The sequence below is a fragment of the Nycticebus coucang genome, chromosome 9 (genome assembly GCF_027406575.1).
Source record: "Nycticebus coucang isolate mNycCou1 chromosome 9, mNycCou1.pri, whole genome shotgun sequence".
NCBI lineage: Eukaryota > Metazoa > Chordata > Mammalia > Primates > Lorisidae > Nycticebus > Nycticebus coucang.
In genome coordinates this window covers 36,151,734-36,166,201 of record NC_069788.1, presented here as the reverse complement: position 1 = coordinate 36,166,201, position 14,468 = coordinate 36,151,734, and the positions used below count along the sequence as shown (strand labels likewise).

The 14,468-nt window shown below is 50.2% G+C and overlaps 1 protein-coding gene across 5 annotated transcripts in view; it reads left to right on the top strand.

The window, feature by feature from the left end:
* The window catches only part of ABCC10 (ATP binding cassette subfamily C member 10), a 30,786-nt gene that overhangs the window by 15,718 nt on the left and 600 nt on the right, over positions 1 to 14,468 (top strand). For 4 of the 5 annotated variants that reach the window (XM_053602582.1, XM_053602581.1, XM_053602584.1 and 1 more), the window contains 17 exons: positions 378 to 534; positions 820 to 929; positions 2,838 to 2,917; positions 3,819 to 3,990; positions 5,204 to 5,302; positions 5,737 to 5,926; positions 6,843 to 6,920; positions 7,090 to 7,284; positions 7,707 to 7,860; positions 8,063 to 8,252; positions 10,368 to 10,711; positions 11,021 to 11,190; positions 11,687 to 11,847; positions 12,118 to 12,371; positions 13,661 to 13,806; positions 13,888 to 13,985; positions 14,178 to 14,290. In XM_053602582.1, coding sequence (XP_053458557.1) covers positions 378 to 534; positions 820 to 929; positions 2,838 to 2,917; positions 3,819 to 3,990; positions 5,204 to 5,302; positions 5,737 to 5,926; positions 6,843 to 6,920; positions 7,090 to 7,284; positions 7,707 to 7,860; positions 8,063 to 8,252; positions 10,368 to 10,711; positions 11,021 to 11,190; positions 11,687 to 11,847; positions 12,118 to 12,371; positions 13,661 to 13,806; positions 13,888 to 13,985; positions 14,178 to 14,290 — 2,711 coding nt within the window. The remainder of the gene's footprint in view (positions 1 to 377; positions 535 to 819; positions 930 to 2,837; positions 2,918 to 3,818; positions 3,991 to 5,203; positions 5,303 to 5,736; positions 5,927 to 6,842; positions 6,921 to 7,089; positions 7,285 to 7,706; positions 7,861 to 8,062; positions 8,253 to 10,367; positions 10,712 to 11,020; positions 11,191 to 11,686; positions 11,848 to 12,117; positions 12,372 to 13,660; positions 13,807 to 13,887; positions 13,986 to 14,177; positions 14,291 to 14,468) is intronic. The other variant, XM_053602585.1, reaches the window with a different exon arrangement.

Below are 14,468 nucleotides of genomic sequence, written 5' to 3'. Positions count from 1 at the left end.
CTCCATCTTCCTATCAGGCCCAGGCTTGGGATTAGGTCCCTTTTTCCTCATTCTCATGGTCTTAGGAAAAATCTGTGATCCAATGCTGGGTCTGGCCAAGGCCGGCTGATGTTGCTACTTAGAAATTCTTAGGAAGTCTCAAATTGAGTAAGGCCCATGCACTTGCAAAGATGCAACCTTGATCCCTGCAAGAATGCTGGAATTTTTAGGACTCTAAGAGTAGCCACCTCTGTTGCTTCTAATCCCAGGATTGTCCAGTTATCCCCTCAGTTCTGCTGCTGCCCTGTTCTTTCCTCCACAGACCACTCCATGGGGCCACCAATACAGTACCCGTTGGATGGCTCCAGGGACTTTCCCCCCTCTTACATTCCACTTAGGTGTTCACAGCCCTGGCACTGGTGCGCATGCTCATTCTGCCCCTCAACAACTTCCCTTGGGTGATTAATGGCCTCCTAGAGGCCAAAGTGTCCTTGGACCGGATCCAGCGTTTCCTCGATCTTCCAAACCACAACCCCCAGGCCTACTACAGCCCAGGTAATGGGAAGCTAAAGGGCAGAACCTGGCATCGAGTCAGGAGGGGAATGTAGCCGCTTAACACTGTGCATAGATGCTGCCAAGAGGAGTCAGGGGCAGCGGAGTGCAGGCAGAGACCAAGACCAAGACCAAGACTGAACTAGGCCCGTGCATGTAGATGTGGGGCAGGCAAGTCAGCAACATGCCCACTGATAATACCCTCCCCAAGTGAGCAACATGCCCCCTGACACATTTCCCCTGATGGTAGATTAGGAGCACAAGTTGAGGAGCTTCTTCCCTGCTTAGATCCCCCCACAGAGCCATCTGTAGTACTGGAGCTACATGGAGCCCTGTTCTCTTGGGACCCAGTTGGAATCAGCCAGGAGACCTTCATCAGTCACCTCGAAGTGAAAAAGGTTCGTTGGACAGACACCCTGGGAGAATCCCCAGACTAATGAGAGATGGAGACTCAGTGACAGATAAGCAAAGACTGAGGCAGTTGGAGCTAGGTGGCTCTGCAGCTCTAACTGCTGAGGGAGGGAGAGGAGGGACTAGGTGAGCAGGCTCTAGTCTGAAAGGAGATGACACCTCATACCTGAATCTCATTCCTTCAAACCCAGCTTTTTCAGAGTATTCACACCTCTCTTTGGTCTTTAGGCAGCTCATATTCACCTGGTTTGGACCAACAGGTACATTTGTCTCTCCGTGTCCCTAAGAGGCCATAAAGTTCAGAACAGGTTCTAGGACTTTTCAAGCACCTCCCCTAGGCTGGGGACTTAGGGAATAGGCCTCATAACCCCTTAAGAGAAGGATTTTACAAATGGGATAGATGATCCTCTATTTAGCCTGGTGAAAAGCAATTACACCCTGTGACTCACACTGTATCATAAATAGTTGAAGTACTTAAAACGTGAACATTCCTGGCAGAAGGTGACTCCTGTTTGCCCCTAGTCCTGCGTTTTCACTCTCTTCTGACCTTTGTCCAACCCCATGCCCCATAGCTCAACTCAGAATTCTCTAGTGGGGAATGAATTGCCTCCACCACATTTGGCTCACGTTTCTGGCTTGAGCTGTATGTTTTGTTTTTCCTCTTAGTTCAGGCAAGACAAGACTGGAATTTTTCAAAGGAATTTTGCTAATGTGTGTGTTAGGGCTTTTTTGGATATGTCATAGAAACCCACTGGAGCTAGCTTAAGCAAACAAAAATTTATAATAGGGATATAGAGATAAATTGAAGAATCCAAAAGCAAAAACACAACTGGATCTTAGAAACAGCGCAGAACCAGGCCTCAACTTGCAGAGCTGTCTTTTGTGTGTTTCTCTCCCGGTATTTATTTGGTTCTTCTCTGTCTGTAGACCTACTCTCCACTGGGCAAAAGGTGTGACTGCAGACAGCTCTCCCATTCATAGGCTATAGCCAACAGGAGGGAGAAGCTGCCTCTGGGCCTAATCCCAATTTCCTAGGGAAAGGTCTCAGATTAGTCTGGTGCCCGCTATAGAGGGATTAACCCTGGATGGCAGGGTGAAGGGATCATAAACAGCTTCTAAAACCCTAGACCCTTTTTAGAGAAAGAAATAGGAATTTCTTTTTTATTTTTGAACAGAAGATAGCTCCATGAACACGTTACAAGTAAGAAACAAAGAGAGAACAGAATGTTTTAAAACACAAATTGCAGAAATAAACACCTGTATAAAGTACTGCTTTTTGCCCTGAGATATGAGAAGTCTAGCCACAGGTTGACTTAGCCAACCCAGCATTCAGGCCCCCAAATCTGGAGTCCTTCTCTCCTCTCTTCCCATCCTGGGATGCCTATCTTAGAGCTTAACTTGGAAGTTGTTAGGCATTTTCCTCCCATTTCCTCTGGCTTGCTGCTCCCCTTCAGAAGCTCTTCACATAGACAGTGAAACTGGTAAAACTCTGAGTAGAGAATAAAACACACTACTTCTCTAGATCAAACAGATGAGTCCATGAGGTGGAGGATTCTTTTCTTACATGCTAACTGGGGCCTAGAGAAAAGCCTCAAGGGAGGATTGACAGCCTAGAGCAGGCGTCCTCAAACTTTTTAAACAGGGGGCAATTCACTGTCCCTCAGACTGTTGGAGGGCCGGACTATAGTTAAAAAAACTATGAACAAATTCCTATGCACACTGCACATATCTCATTTTAAAGTAAAAAACAAAACGGGAACAAATACAATTCACACCGCTTCATGTGGCCCACCGGCCGCAATTTGAGGACGCCTGGCCTAGAGCCTCAGGAGGGAGACCACTCCTCCCTCTCTCCTTACCTACAAAGAACAGACACTTCTGTGGCTTCCTTGCAGGGTATGCTGGTCGGCGTCGTGGGGAAAGTGGGCTGTGGGAAGAGCTCGCTTCTTGCTGCCATCACTGGGGAGCTCCACAGGTAACCAACCTGTCCTTGCTCAGCCCTTTAGCAAACACTTACCAATCCTCTGCTAAGTGTTAAAAACCTTTTATAGGGGCCAAGGGTACCAAGAATAGGTCCTTTATTGAAAGAGTTTGCAATCTGGAAATGGGGAGGCAATCAAGAAAATGAACCATCCCATAATCATTATACCAGATTGTTATAAGATATAAATAGTGAGGAAAGAAAAGAAATGGAAACATCCAATGTTAGCTAGTTAGTTAGTTTGGTTCTGTCCCTGCACAGAGATGAACACAGGTTTGAGGGAAGCCTCCTTGTTTTTAGGTGACAATGAATATAATGTGGGCCTGGTGCCATGCCTCACGCCTGTAATCCTAGCACTCTGGGAGGCCATGGCTCACGCCAGTAATCCTAATACTCTGGGAGGCTGAGGCAACTGAATTGCCTGAGCTCACAGGTTCAAGACCAGCCTGAGCAAGTGCGAAACCCCATCTCTAAAAAATAGCTGGGCATTGTGGCGGGCACCTGTAATCCCAGCTACTTGGGAGGCTGAGACAAGAGAATAACTTGAGCCCAAGAGGTTGAGGTTGCTGTGAGCTATGACGCCACACCATTCTACAGAGGGTGACAAAGTGAGACTCTGTCTCAAAAAAAAGAATATAATGTGGCCATACTCTCTCTACTGAGTGTCTGAGCACATGTAGATATGACAGCTTCCTGGCTGTAGCCAAAGAGTAGTTTCTTCCCTTCCCCATCTAGAACGAACCTGCAGCCTCATTAGGACCTCTTGATCTCAGTAGCATGCCACATCAGATATAGAAGGTGACACTTTGTAGAAGACAGTAGTCTGGGAAGGCTTCTGGGAGGCCAGAACTCAAAGGGGAGCTGGTCCCCATGCTGTTGGCCCGGCTCTCTGCAGGTTGCGTGGGCGGGTGGCAGTGTGGGGACAGTCCAAGGGCTTTGGCCTGGCCACCCAGGAACCCTGGATCCAGTTTGCCACCATCCGAGACAACATCCTCTTTGGGAAGACATTTGACGCCCAACTGTACAGGAAGGTGCTAGAGGCCTGCGCCCTCGATGATGACCTCAGCGTGAGTGCCTAGCCTTGAAATCTCTTGACTGCCTGGATCTCCATGTGTCACTGATACCTCAAATTAGAGACTTGCTTCTCTAGAAAGGGCTTGCTTCTACTCAGGCATCACTGGTCCAGGGCTGACCATCATACTTTGGTACTCCCAAAGCTGCTTGGTTCCCCTTTCCCCATAGGGCCTAGAAGGGTGGTGGTCACTGGTATTCCATGTGGCAGCTGGGAGAGCCCTGAGGCCTCTGGAGCCAGGGAGGGTTCCCTATAATGTTTGGCTCCATGTAAGTCCAGCTACTGGCTCAGATTCAGGAATCCCTCCCTTGCCTCCGGCTGGGAAGGCTTGAAAGAGTCAAGGTCTTATTTGGTTGCAGGTTACCTTAGGGAAATCTGCCAAGCCCATTAAATTTCCCCTTGCCCACAATCCAGAGTACTAAATTTGCTGGGCAAGAGATTCCAGATTTCTCCCATGACTTCCTACCTAACCCCCATGTCCCTTCAAGGACTGTCATCACCACTACCCTACCCAGGTGAATGTGGAATACCTTTGACTTTGACCGTGGAGCATTCTAGTTCCATTTATCACTTGTTTCTGCATCAAGCTTTCCTCATATGTCTAATAGGTCCTGGATGCTTTTCTAGGTACTAAGAAAAGAGATAAATAACAAAGATTTTCCCTCAGGAAACTAACTCACCATCTAGTGGATCACAGGTGCTTCCTCTGGGTCTGGGAACCTCTTAGCTTAGTAGACCATTCCTGAGACCACAGGAAGGCTTGGAGTATATTCCTTCTCTAAAAACCTATGAAAACTTTAACATTAAATGTGTCCAGTGTCATCTTTTCCTGTTAAAAAGGCAGGGTAGCAAATGTGACAAGAGTAGTTAAGAATCTGAATCTTGCCCCTTACTAGCTATGGGCAAGGTAGTTAATCCAAGCTTTGGTCTCATCTGTGAAAAGGAAATAATACCAGCTTTGTAAGGTTGTCATGGCTTCAAATGAGATAATGCCTGTAAAATGCTAACCGCATAACAAGTGTTCAATAAATGCTAGATTTTGTTAGAATTATGTCTTTTCTCCTCTGCCTAGCTTACCCCAAATTTAAATCTAATCTCAAGCTGCCCACCTCTCTTGACCCCTACCATCTTTCTCTGGCAAAGGGATAGGAAATGAGCCAGAAGATGTTGTGGAGCTCACTGACCCACTAAGGCACCTTTTCCATTAGATTCTGCCTGCTGGAGACCAGACAGAGGTGGGAGAGAAGGGTGTGACCCTCAGTGGGGGACAGCGGGCACGGATTGCCCTTGCTCGTGCTGTCTATCAGGTAACTGGTGTGGGGGCAACATAGCTAGTTAGATGAGGGGAGTCCAGAGCTGTGGAAGCTTGGCTGAGTTGGGGGGATGGGGATATTTTCCTCAGCATATGGTTCCTTCCCTTCCTCATCCCATGTTCCTGAAATGTTGGTCATCCTTTCCCCTCTTTCAGATTGAAGACAGAAATAAAGACCCTTTAAAAAGCATTATATGCTAAGGCACTGGGTACCAACAGAGCTGAGCCCTGGCTCTGGGGTGCTGGCCTTGCCTGACTAGAGGGAAGTCCACCCTCAGGTCTCACTCCTTCTCTGCCATTGTAGGGGTAACCCCCAGATAACTTCTAAACTGTCTCCTCTGACCTCCCTGGGCTCTTCCAAGGAGAGTCTCTGGGTTCTGGCCAGAGGACTTGGGTCGTAGTGCCTATGGTGCCCCCACCTCTCCCTAGGAAAAGGAACTCTATCTCCTTGACGACCCTCTGGCTGCTGTGGATGCTGATGTGGCCACCCACCTGCTGCACAGGTGCATCCTGGGAGTGCTGAGCCACACCACACGGCTGCTTTGCACCCACCGCACCGAGTACCTGGAGAGAGCTGATGTGGTACTGCTGATGGAGGCTGGGCGCCTCATCCGGGCTGGTATGTGAGGCTGGAGACTGGTCGTGTGAGGGAGACCTCTGCCCATGTGGATTGTCAAGTGCAGATTCTACCACCCTTCAATGTATGGCCTGCATACGGTCATCACTTCCTCCTGCCTTAACAGAACTGGTGAGAGGAAAACAGAGGAACAGGAGAGGAAAGGCGCCCATCCATTTCATGGATGAAATGCCTGCAGTTAACATATTTGGGACTCATGGACTTTGCGACTGAGTGCTCTTGCTCTTGGGAACTTAGAGGCCCAGGATCTCTGAGAACAATCTGATGTTCTCAGAGAAGAGAAAGCAGTGAGGTTTAGAACAATCCTTTTGTAAAACAATCAAACAAACAAAAAATTCTGAAGGATTATTATGCCGAGGGACATGAGCACCTGCAAGTTCACTGGGACTTGAGACCTAGAAATAGGAAATTCAGATGCTGGAAACTGGGTGACGCACAGGAGAAGCTCGGCAGTGATGAGAGGTAACCCAGACAGGGTATTCACACACGGCTATGGCTCTCCTCCTAAGGGTGGATGTTTGTCCTTCTCTGCTGGTTGAAATCCACATGCAGAGGGATGGACTTAATGAGTGCTGCTCACAGTCTGGGGGATTCAGGGAAGGATGCTACTAGGGTGGGATAGAGAGGAGTGCCAAAAAGAATGGGAGGAGGGCTCTGCACATGCATTTAGAAAGGCATGGGATATTGTGGTGGGCGCCTGTAGTCCCAGCTACTCGGGAGGCTGAGGCAAGAGAATCGCTTAAGCCCAGGAGTTGGAGGTTGCTGTGAGCTGTGTGAGGCCACGGCACTCTACCGAGGGCCATAAAGTGAGACTCTGTCTCTACAAAAAAAAAAAAAACAGAAAGGCATGGGATAGACCCAGAACAGCCCTCTTTTATTCTCCCCTTTTACCTTCTAGGGCCTCCCGCTGAGATTCTGCCATTAGTGCAAGCAGTCCCCAAAGCCCAGGCTGAGAATGGACAAGAGTCTGACTCAGGTACGGCCCATAGGTGGGTGGAAAGGGTTTGCTTGTCACTGCCACACTATAGGTTTTGTTGTGGGTTTTTTTTTTTTTTTTGAACAAAGCTAGCCTGCTTCTCTGAAACTGATTTTTAATTGGCATCGTATAAGCTTAATTCCTCCACGCCCATCCTGATTCTTAACAGCTATAACCCAGTCAGTACAGAACCCAGAGAAAATAAAGGAGGGGCTGGAGGTGGAGCAGAGCACATCAGGCCGCCTGCTGCAGGAAGAAAGCAAGAAGGAGGGCGCTGTGGCCTTGCATGTGTACCGGGCATACTGGAGGGCTGTGGGCCAGGGCTTAGCTCTAGCCATCCTTTTCTCTCTGCTCCTCATGCAAGGTGAGAATGTACCAACAAATCCCACCAGGTTGTTCAGGTGCCCATCCCCTTGTACTAATAACAAACCCCAGAGACCCATCAAGCATGGGTAACAGCTGGGACAAAAGGCAGCCCCCCGCCCCCGCCCCCATCCCTGGGGATTCTGAGAGAGGCCCAGTGCCCAGAAGGTGCACTCAGTAGCCATCTTCTGTTCTTACCCTCAGGTTAGCTCCCATTCTGCAAATATGAGATAATGCTCTCCCCAGGAGAAGGGTGAAGGCCTAGGAAAGTACACACTGAGGAGGATATGAGATGATGCAAGATCAGGGGGTTAGAAGGAAGGGTCTGAACTAGAGTTGAGGGAAGAGAAAGGGAGGGGAGGCTGTATTTATATAGAATAAAGGAGTCTCTCTCACAGCTTTTTCTTTCCTGTCCACACCCAGCCACACGGAACACAGCTGACTGGTGGCTCTCCCACTGGATCTCTCAGCTGAAGGCAGCTAAGAACAGCTCCCAGGAGGCACTAGCCTCCACCAGCCCAGGTTCTGTGGGATTCTTCTCTCCGCAGCTGCTCCTCTTCTCCTCCAGAAGCCTCTAGTGAGTGGCTTGATCTGGGAGTAAGCCCGGTGCTACTTTTGCAAAAGTAGTGGTTGGCGTGTGGTTGCCAGGCAGGGACTGAGGGCTGTGTATTCCAGGGGCTATGTTTGCTGGAGAGTGGGGAGAGGTAGAAGGGGGAGGATAAGGGACCCCCCAAGTGGCCCTACTTTCGGTTACCCACAGCCTTCTCCCCATCACCCAGCGCCCCAGTGTTCCCACTGCCCAAAGCAGCCCCCAATGGCTCCTCAGACATCCATTTCTACCTCACCGTGTATGCGACCATCGCTGGTGTCAACTCTCTCTGCACCCTACTCCGGGCAGTGCTCTTTGCAGCAGGCGTCCTCCAAGCAGCTGCCACCCTGCATCGCCGCCTACTGCATCGAGTCCTTATGGTGAGAGCATGGGGGGAAAGGCTGGGGGAGTCCAACCCTGGCCCTGCAGAATGTCCTCCCAGTACATTGGCTCCCCTGTATCCCTAGTCCTCAGGGTGGGTGCAGCATGTGACAACCTCTGAAACCCAGAGGGGCTGCAGAGCAGAGTGGCTGCCTGGGTTGTAGTTTCTTCATCTGTAAAACAGGGCTGTAGGAGAGCCCTATCTCAGAGTTACGTTAGTTTTGACCCCTTAGTTCGCGCAAGGCCCCTTTTCTGTTTTATTTCTTTATCCATCCCCCTTTATCACCATACCCTATTTCCATCTCCCCTCACTTCCTTGATAACCAACGATTCTAAGCGTGTTTAATATGTATCCTTTCGTCTTTTTGCAAAAGGCCTATTTTGTGTGCATGTATTTTTAACTTATGTAAATGATACTGCATTAGATCTCACATTCTATTTCTTACAGTTTTATGTAGGACTATTTCTTTCTTTTTTTTTTTTTTGAAACAGAGTCTCACTTTGTTGCCCTTGGTAGAGCGCTGTGCTGTCATAGCTCACAGTAACCTCCAATTCTTGGGCTTAAGCTATTCTCTTGCCTCTCTACCCTCCTGAGTAGCTGGGTCTACAGGCACCTGCCACCATGCCCAACTATTTTTAGAGGTTGGGTTGCTCTGACTCAGGCTGGTCTTGAACCAGTGAGCTCAGGCAATCCACCTGCCTTGGCCTCCCAAGGTGCTGGGTATGAGCCACCGTGCCCAGCTGTAGGACTATTTTAAGACCCATCCCTGTTACTTTGTATATATGTAATCTGTTGCTTATCCAACATACTTATTATGAGGATTAAACCAATTACCACATGGAAAGTACTTACGATAGTGCTTGGCACACACTAAGTGCTCACTTGACAGTTATTATAAATGTTGTTATTATTATAGCCGGGCATTGTGGTGGGTGCCTGTAGTCCCAACTACTTGGGAGGCTGAGGCAAGAGAATCACTTAAGCCCGAAAGTTTGAGGTTGCTGTGAGCTGTGACACCACAGCACTCTACCGAGGGTGATATAATAAGACCTTGTCTCAAAAAAAAGTTGTTATTATTACAAAGCCCTTTTTGTGTTGGTTTTCTTGTTATTGGCCTTGAAATAACCCTGTGGGGTAGGTTCTGTTATCCTCAGTTTACAGAAGAGAAAACTCAAGTGCTGGGAGTTGAAGTGACCTGGCCACAGGCAGTTCTGTGGAAAGCCAGTCTGTAAACCCAGCACCACATGGGGCTTTCCACAGAGAGCCGCTGCCACTGTTCTGCCTCTCCTCCAGGAGCCCAGAGAGAGACATCCTCATGCTATGAAGGAATTAATTTCAATAAGCTGGCATTTGAAGGTGCTTCAGAAAGTCATTTGACCTAGTCTCCTGCTTACTTAGTTCCCAAAGTACAGGTAGAGACAGAGGACAGGGAAGCAGGAGAAGAGAAAGGGCTGTCTTTCAGACAGTATCTCCAGATAGTAGTCCAAGCAGGTAGCAATTTTTGAGCACTTACTCCATTCTAGGCAGACTTTGCTAAGCAATAGACTGCAGTATTTCTGGTGTTTAATCCTACTAACAGCCTTATGAGGTGCAGTTCCATTGTTATCTCCATTTTTCAGATGAGAAATAGGGTACTTTGCTCCTTGCCTGGTGTCTCACATGCACCAAGTAGCAAAGCTGGAATTCAAGTTGTATTCTGACCCCAGAGACAGAGCTCTTAACCATGAGATGATACTGACTTTGACCAATAATATCACTACTCTGTCCAGCCACGGGAAATTAGAATGTTCCTGCTGACATCTAACTAAATCCACTCATTGGCCAGAGGTCTCCATCTCTGAGAGAGTTAGCTCTCTGCCTGTAAAAGGGTAGTAGGCATGTCTAGCCCAGAGGGAGAGGAATGACCAGCATAGCATTTTGGAGTTGCCACTGGCCAGAGGGTTGAGAGTGTCTTATCAGCTCTCCCACCCTGGGATAGTCTCCCTCCTTTCTGCCCCCAAATTCTAGGATACTTTACCCCTTTCCTATTCTCTACCTTGGGTTGCCCACCCCAGGACTGTTCACCACCCCTGTTTGCCAGACCCTGCTCTTGCCCAACCACCCCCTCTTCTAGACACCAGTGACTTTCTTCGACGCCATGCCCACGGGCCGTGTCCTCAACCGCTTCTCTTCTGACGTGGCCTGTGTAGATGACAGCCTGCCCTTCATCCTCAACATCCTCCTGGCCAACATGGCAGGCCTGCTGGGCCTCCTGGCTGTGTTGGGTTTTGGCCTGCCCTGGCTGCTGCTGCTGCTGCCACCTTTGAGTGTCATCTACTATCGTGTGCAATGCCACTACAGGGCCTCCTCTAGGGAGCTGCGGCGTCTGGGCAGCCTCACCCTGTCTCCACTCTATACCCACCTGGCTGACACCTTGGCCGGCCTCCCTGTGCTCCGAGCCACTGGGGCCACCTACAGGTGTGTGGCCTCTTCCCCTCCCATCTAAAACTCGGGATGAGGTGCTGGCAGGAGAAAGAGCATGTGGAATCCAGGGTTCAGAGTAGAAGCAGAGTAGGTGAGGACATTAGGGGGAAGAGGAAAACAACAGAAGAAGAAGATAGTGAAACGGAGTAGACCCCCTTCGAAAGAGCACATTGACATCTCTGTATTCGTGAGTGAGGCCTGTGGGTGTATATAGGTCAGCTCCTAAGAAAGAAGCATTCTATAGCGAAGGAGTCTGGCTGGGTCTGAGTTGAGTGGCCTTACCTCCTTCCTGTCCTTTCCCAGGTTTGAAGAAGAGAACCAGCGACTCCTTGAACTAAACCAGAGGTGCCAGTTTGCTGCCAGTGCCGCAATGCAGTGGCTGGACATTCGGCTACAGCTCATAGGGGCAGCAGTTGTCAGTGCCATTGCAGGCATCGCCCTGGTGCAGCACCAGCAGGGCCTCGCCAACCCAGGTGCCACCCTAGGACCCTTCACTCCTACTTCAGGAGCAAGTTATTCTAACCCCCACCTTAGACCCCTCCCTGTACTGTTTCCCCAACTTTTTCACCTTCCACCCAGAGTTCTTTGTGAGGTTATTTCATAATAATCATCATCACTCTCAGTTTAGGGTTGAGGAGATAGTCTCCAGGAATGACTTGTCAGGTGGTGGTAGCTCTGGGACCAGAATGAGTCTTTTGAGTTTCTGATCTCAGTCTCTTCCCTGGTCCCATCCCCATCCTCATCCCCCTGCCCAGGCCCACTTTAGTCTGCCACGTGCCTCCCTCCGAGCTTCTTCAGGCCTTCCCTATTGCTTTGCATCAGCCTCCTTTGCTCCTGGCCTAGGGCACTTCTCCACTGCCTCTTCTAATGCCCACAATCCACAGCTTGGGATTTTGCTGTCCCACCCCCTCTTCCAACATATGTCCCAGTGTCCAGGCTCCCCCAGAAGCTGGTGTTCCTCTCCCTCAGGACTGGTGGGCCTGTCGCTGTCTTATGCCCTGTCCTTGACAGGCCTGCTCTCAGGCCTGGTGAGCAGCTTCACACAGACAGAAGCCATGCTGGTGAGCGTTGAGCGGCTGGAGGAGTACTCCTGCGACCTGCCCCAGGAACCCCAGGGCCAGCCACTAGAGGTGAGCCTATCACCTCAGCCCAGCCCAGAGCCCTGAAGGGCCCTCCTAAAGGCCCCAGTCTCTTCCTGGTTCCTTTGTTTTTGCTTCTTATTCATCTTTCTCAGCTCTTTAGCCTCTCCCCGTGGTCACTACCATTCTTTACTGTGCCCCTTCCTCTGCATCTCTCTTCATTCCCCTACCTTTCTTCTCACACTATCCATTTTCTTTCTCCTCACCATCACTCCTCATCTCATTCATCTCCCTCTGTCTTCCACCCATGGACCCTGCCAGCTGGGCACTGGCTGGCTGACCCAGGGGAGTGTGGAGTTCCAGGATGTGGTGTTGGCATACCGACCAGGGCTTCCTAATGCCTTGGATGGAGTGACTTTCCGCGTGCAACCTGGAGAGAAGTTGGGCATTGTTGGCCGCACAGGCTCTGGCAAGTCTTCCCTATTGTTGGTGCTTTTCCGTCTGCTGGAGCCCACTTCCGGGCGAGTGCTACTGGACGGTGTGGACACTAGCCAGCTGGAGTTGCCTGAGCTCAGGTCTGGGAGAGGAAGTCAGGGATGAGGGAATTGGGGAACTAGAACTACTAGGACTTGGAGGAGGGCACAGCTAGAAAGTCTTTATATAGATTCGGGGCAGTGGCTCAGCGCCCGTAGCACAGTGGTTACGGTGCCAGCCACATGGCACCGAGGCTGGCAGGTTTGAACCCAGCCCAGGCCAGCTAAACAACGACAACTGCAACAAAAAAGTAGCTGGGTGTTGTGTTGGGCACGTGTAGTCCCAGCTACTTGGGAGGCTGAGGCAAGAGAGTAACTTAAGCCCAAGAGTTTGAGGTTGCTGTGAGCTGTGACGCCATAGTAACATAGTAACATAGTAACACTGTCTCAAAAAAAAAAAAAAAAAAAAAAAATAGATTCGGGGCAGCCAGGGCTGACAGGGCCTAAGACAGGAGATAGGATAAGCAAGTGAAGACAGCAAACTCCTAGTGCTCAGGTCCAGAATCATAGCTGGTGGGCTCAAGGTCTCCCTCATTCTGATCCAGGCCACCTTTCTAGCTTCATCTTTCTTGTATTTCCCAGTGTACACCCTCTAGGGCATAGTTGCTGCCTTCCAAATCAGAATCTCCCAGATACCGTGCCTTGAGATACTGATCCCCTCAGCCTTAAGCTTAGCAGCCAGTGCTTGGGATAGCTTGAGACCTGGGCCAGTTGTCCCTAAGCACAGGTGGCCTCATTTGGACCTATGTATCCCCCACTCCTACTCCCAGGTTAACCTAGTGTCATTTTCTCGGGGTTCGATGACATGGAAAAGATAGGAAACCTGTGTCCTAAATCCATGGACATGTGACTGACCCCAAGTCCTGACCTATGTCATCTGCTTTCTCTTCTAAGCTGTGGTGGCCTTACCTCTAGCTTGACCACATAGCTCCTCAGGATCCAGTTCCAGGCTCACTCCAACCTTGAAGTTACCCATACCCATTTAGCCATTCAGTCATTCCCTGCACAGCCACTGCTGTCCCTGGAGTCAGTGACACACAGTTTAGCCCATTTGTTTTCTCTTGGGTTTTTATACCTCAGCAAGATGTAAGCTCCTTAGGGACAGAATCTAGGGCTTTGGTTTATTTGGTTCATAGCACCAGCACAGTCCTAGATACACAGCTGACTGGTCATACACACCAAATGTGGGGGTTGGGTGAGGAGCAGAGAGGGGGTTATGTTCGGTCTCATCCCCGGCTGTCTTGGAGGTGCTAGTCCCATAGCTAAAAACTGTGGCCACAGGAGAAGTGGCCACATCTCCAGCCTGGAACCCCATGTCATTGTCCCCCCAGATCCCAGCTGGCTATCATCCCCCAAGAGCCTTTTCTGTTCAGTGGGACAGTTCGGGAAAACCTGGACCCCCAAGGCCTACACGAGGACAGGGCCTTATGGCAGGCCCTGGAGCAATGCCACCTGAGTGAAGTGATTGTATCCATGGGTGAGTGCTGGGCCCTGACCCTGGAGACAGGAGGGAGCAGGGAGAGGCCTGGACCATGCATTGAAGATGTGGTTCTTGCAGGTGGTCTGGATGGTGAGCTAGGTGAGGGGGGCCGGAACTTGTCCCTGGGGCAGAGGCAGCTACTGTGTCTGGCCAGGGCTCTCCTCACAGATGCCAAGGTAAGCAGAGAAGAAGGGTGATTCAAGAGGGGTGGGAAGGTGGGTTAGGGAGAAGTTCAGAGGGCCAAGTTTGTTTTCCTTTCAGAGCTGAAGCTGGGGAGGTATACGGGGGCCTGATGTTTGGGCCCAGGTCAACCCCAGTCCCCCCTAAAATCTCTCCTCCTGATCCCCTACTCTCTTCTCCTCGTCCAGATCCTGTGTATTGACGAGGCCACAGCAAGTGTGGACCAGAAGACAGACCAGCTGATCCAGCAGACCATCTGCAAACGCTTTGCCAACAAGACAGTACTGACTATTGCCCATCGGTATGCATGTGTCCAGAGTGACAGTCTAATCAGGGACCCCAGGAGTCAGAGCCCTAGAGAGGACCCCTTTCCCCACGAATTCAGCTGATCCTTTTCCAAGCATTACCTTGCCCTTTATAGCACATTATCTGAGGGACTGATGCAGTCCCTCCCTTAGCCCAGAGCCAGGGGCCAAAGC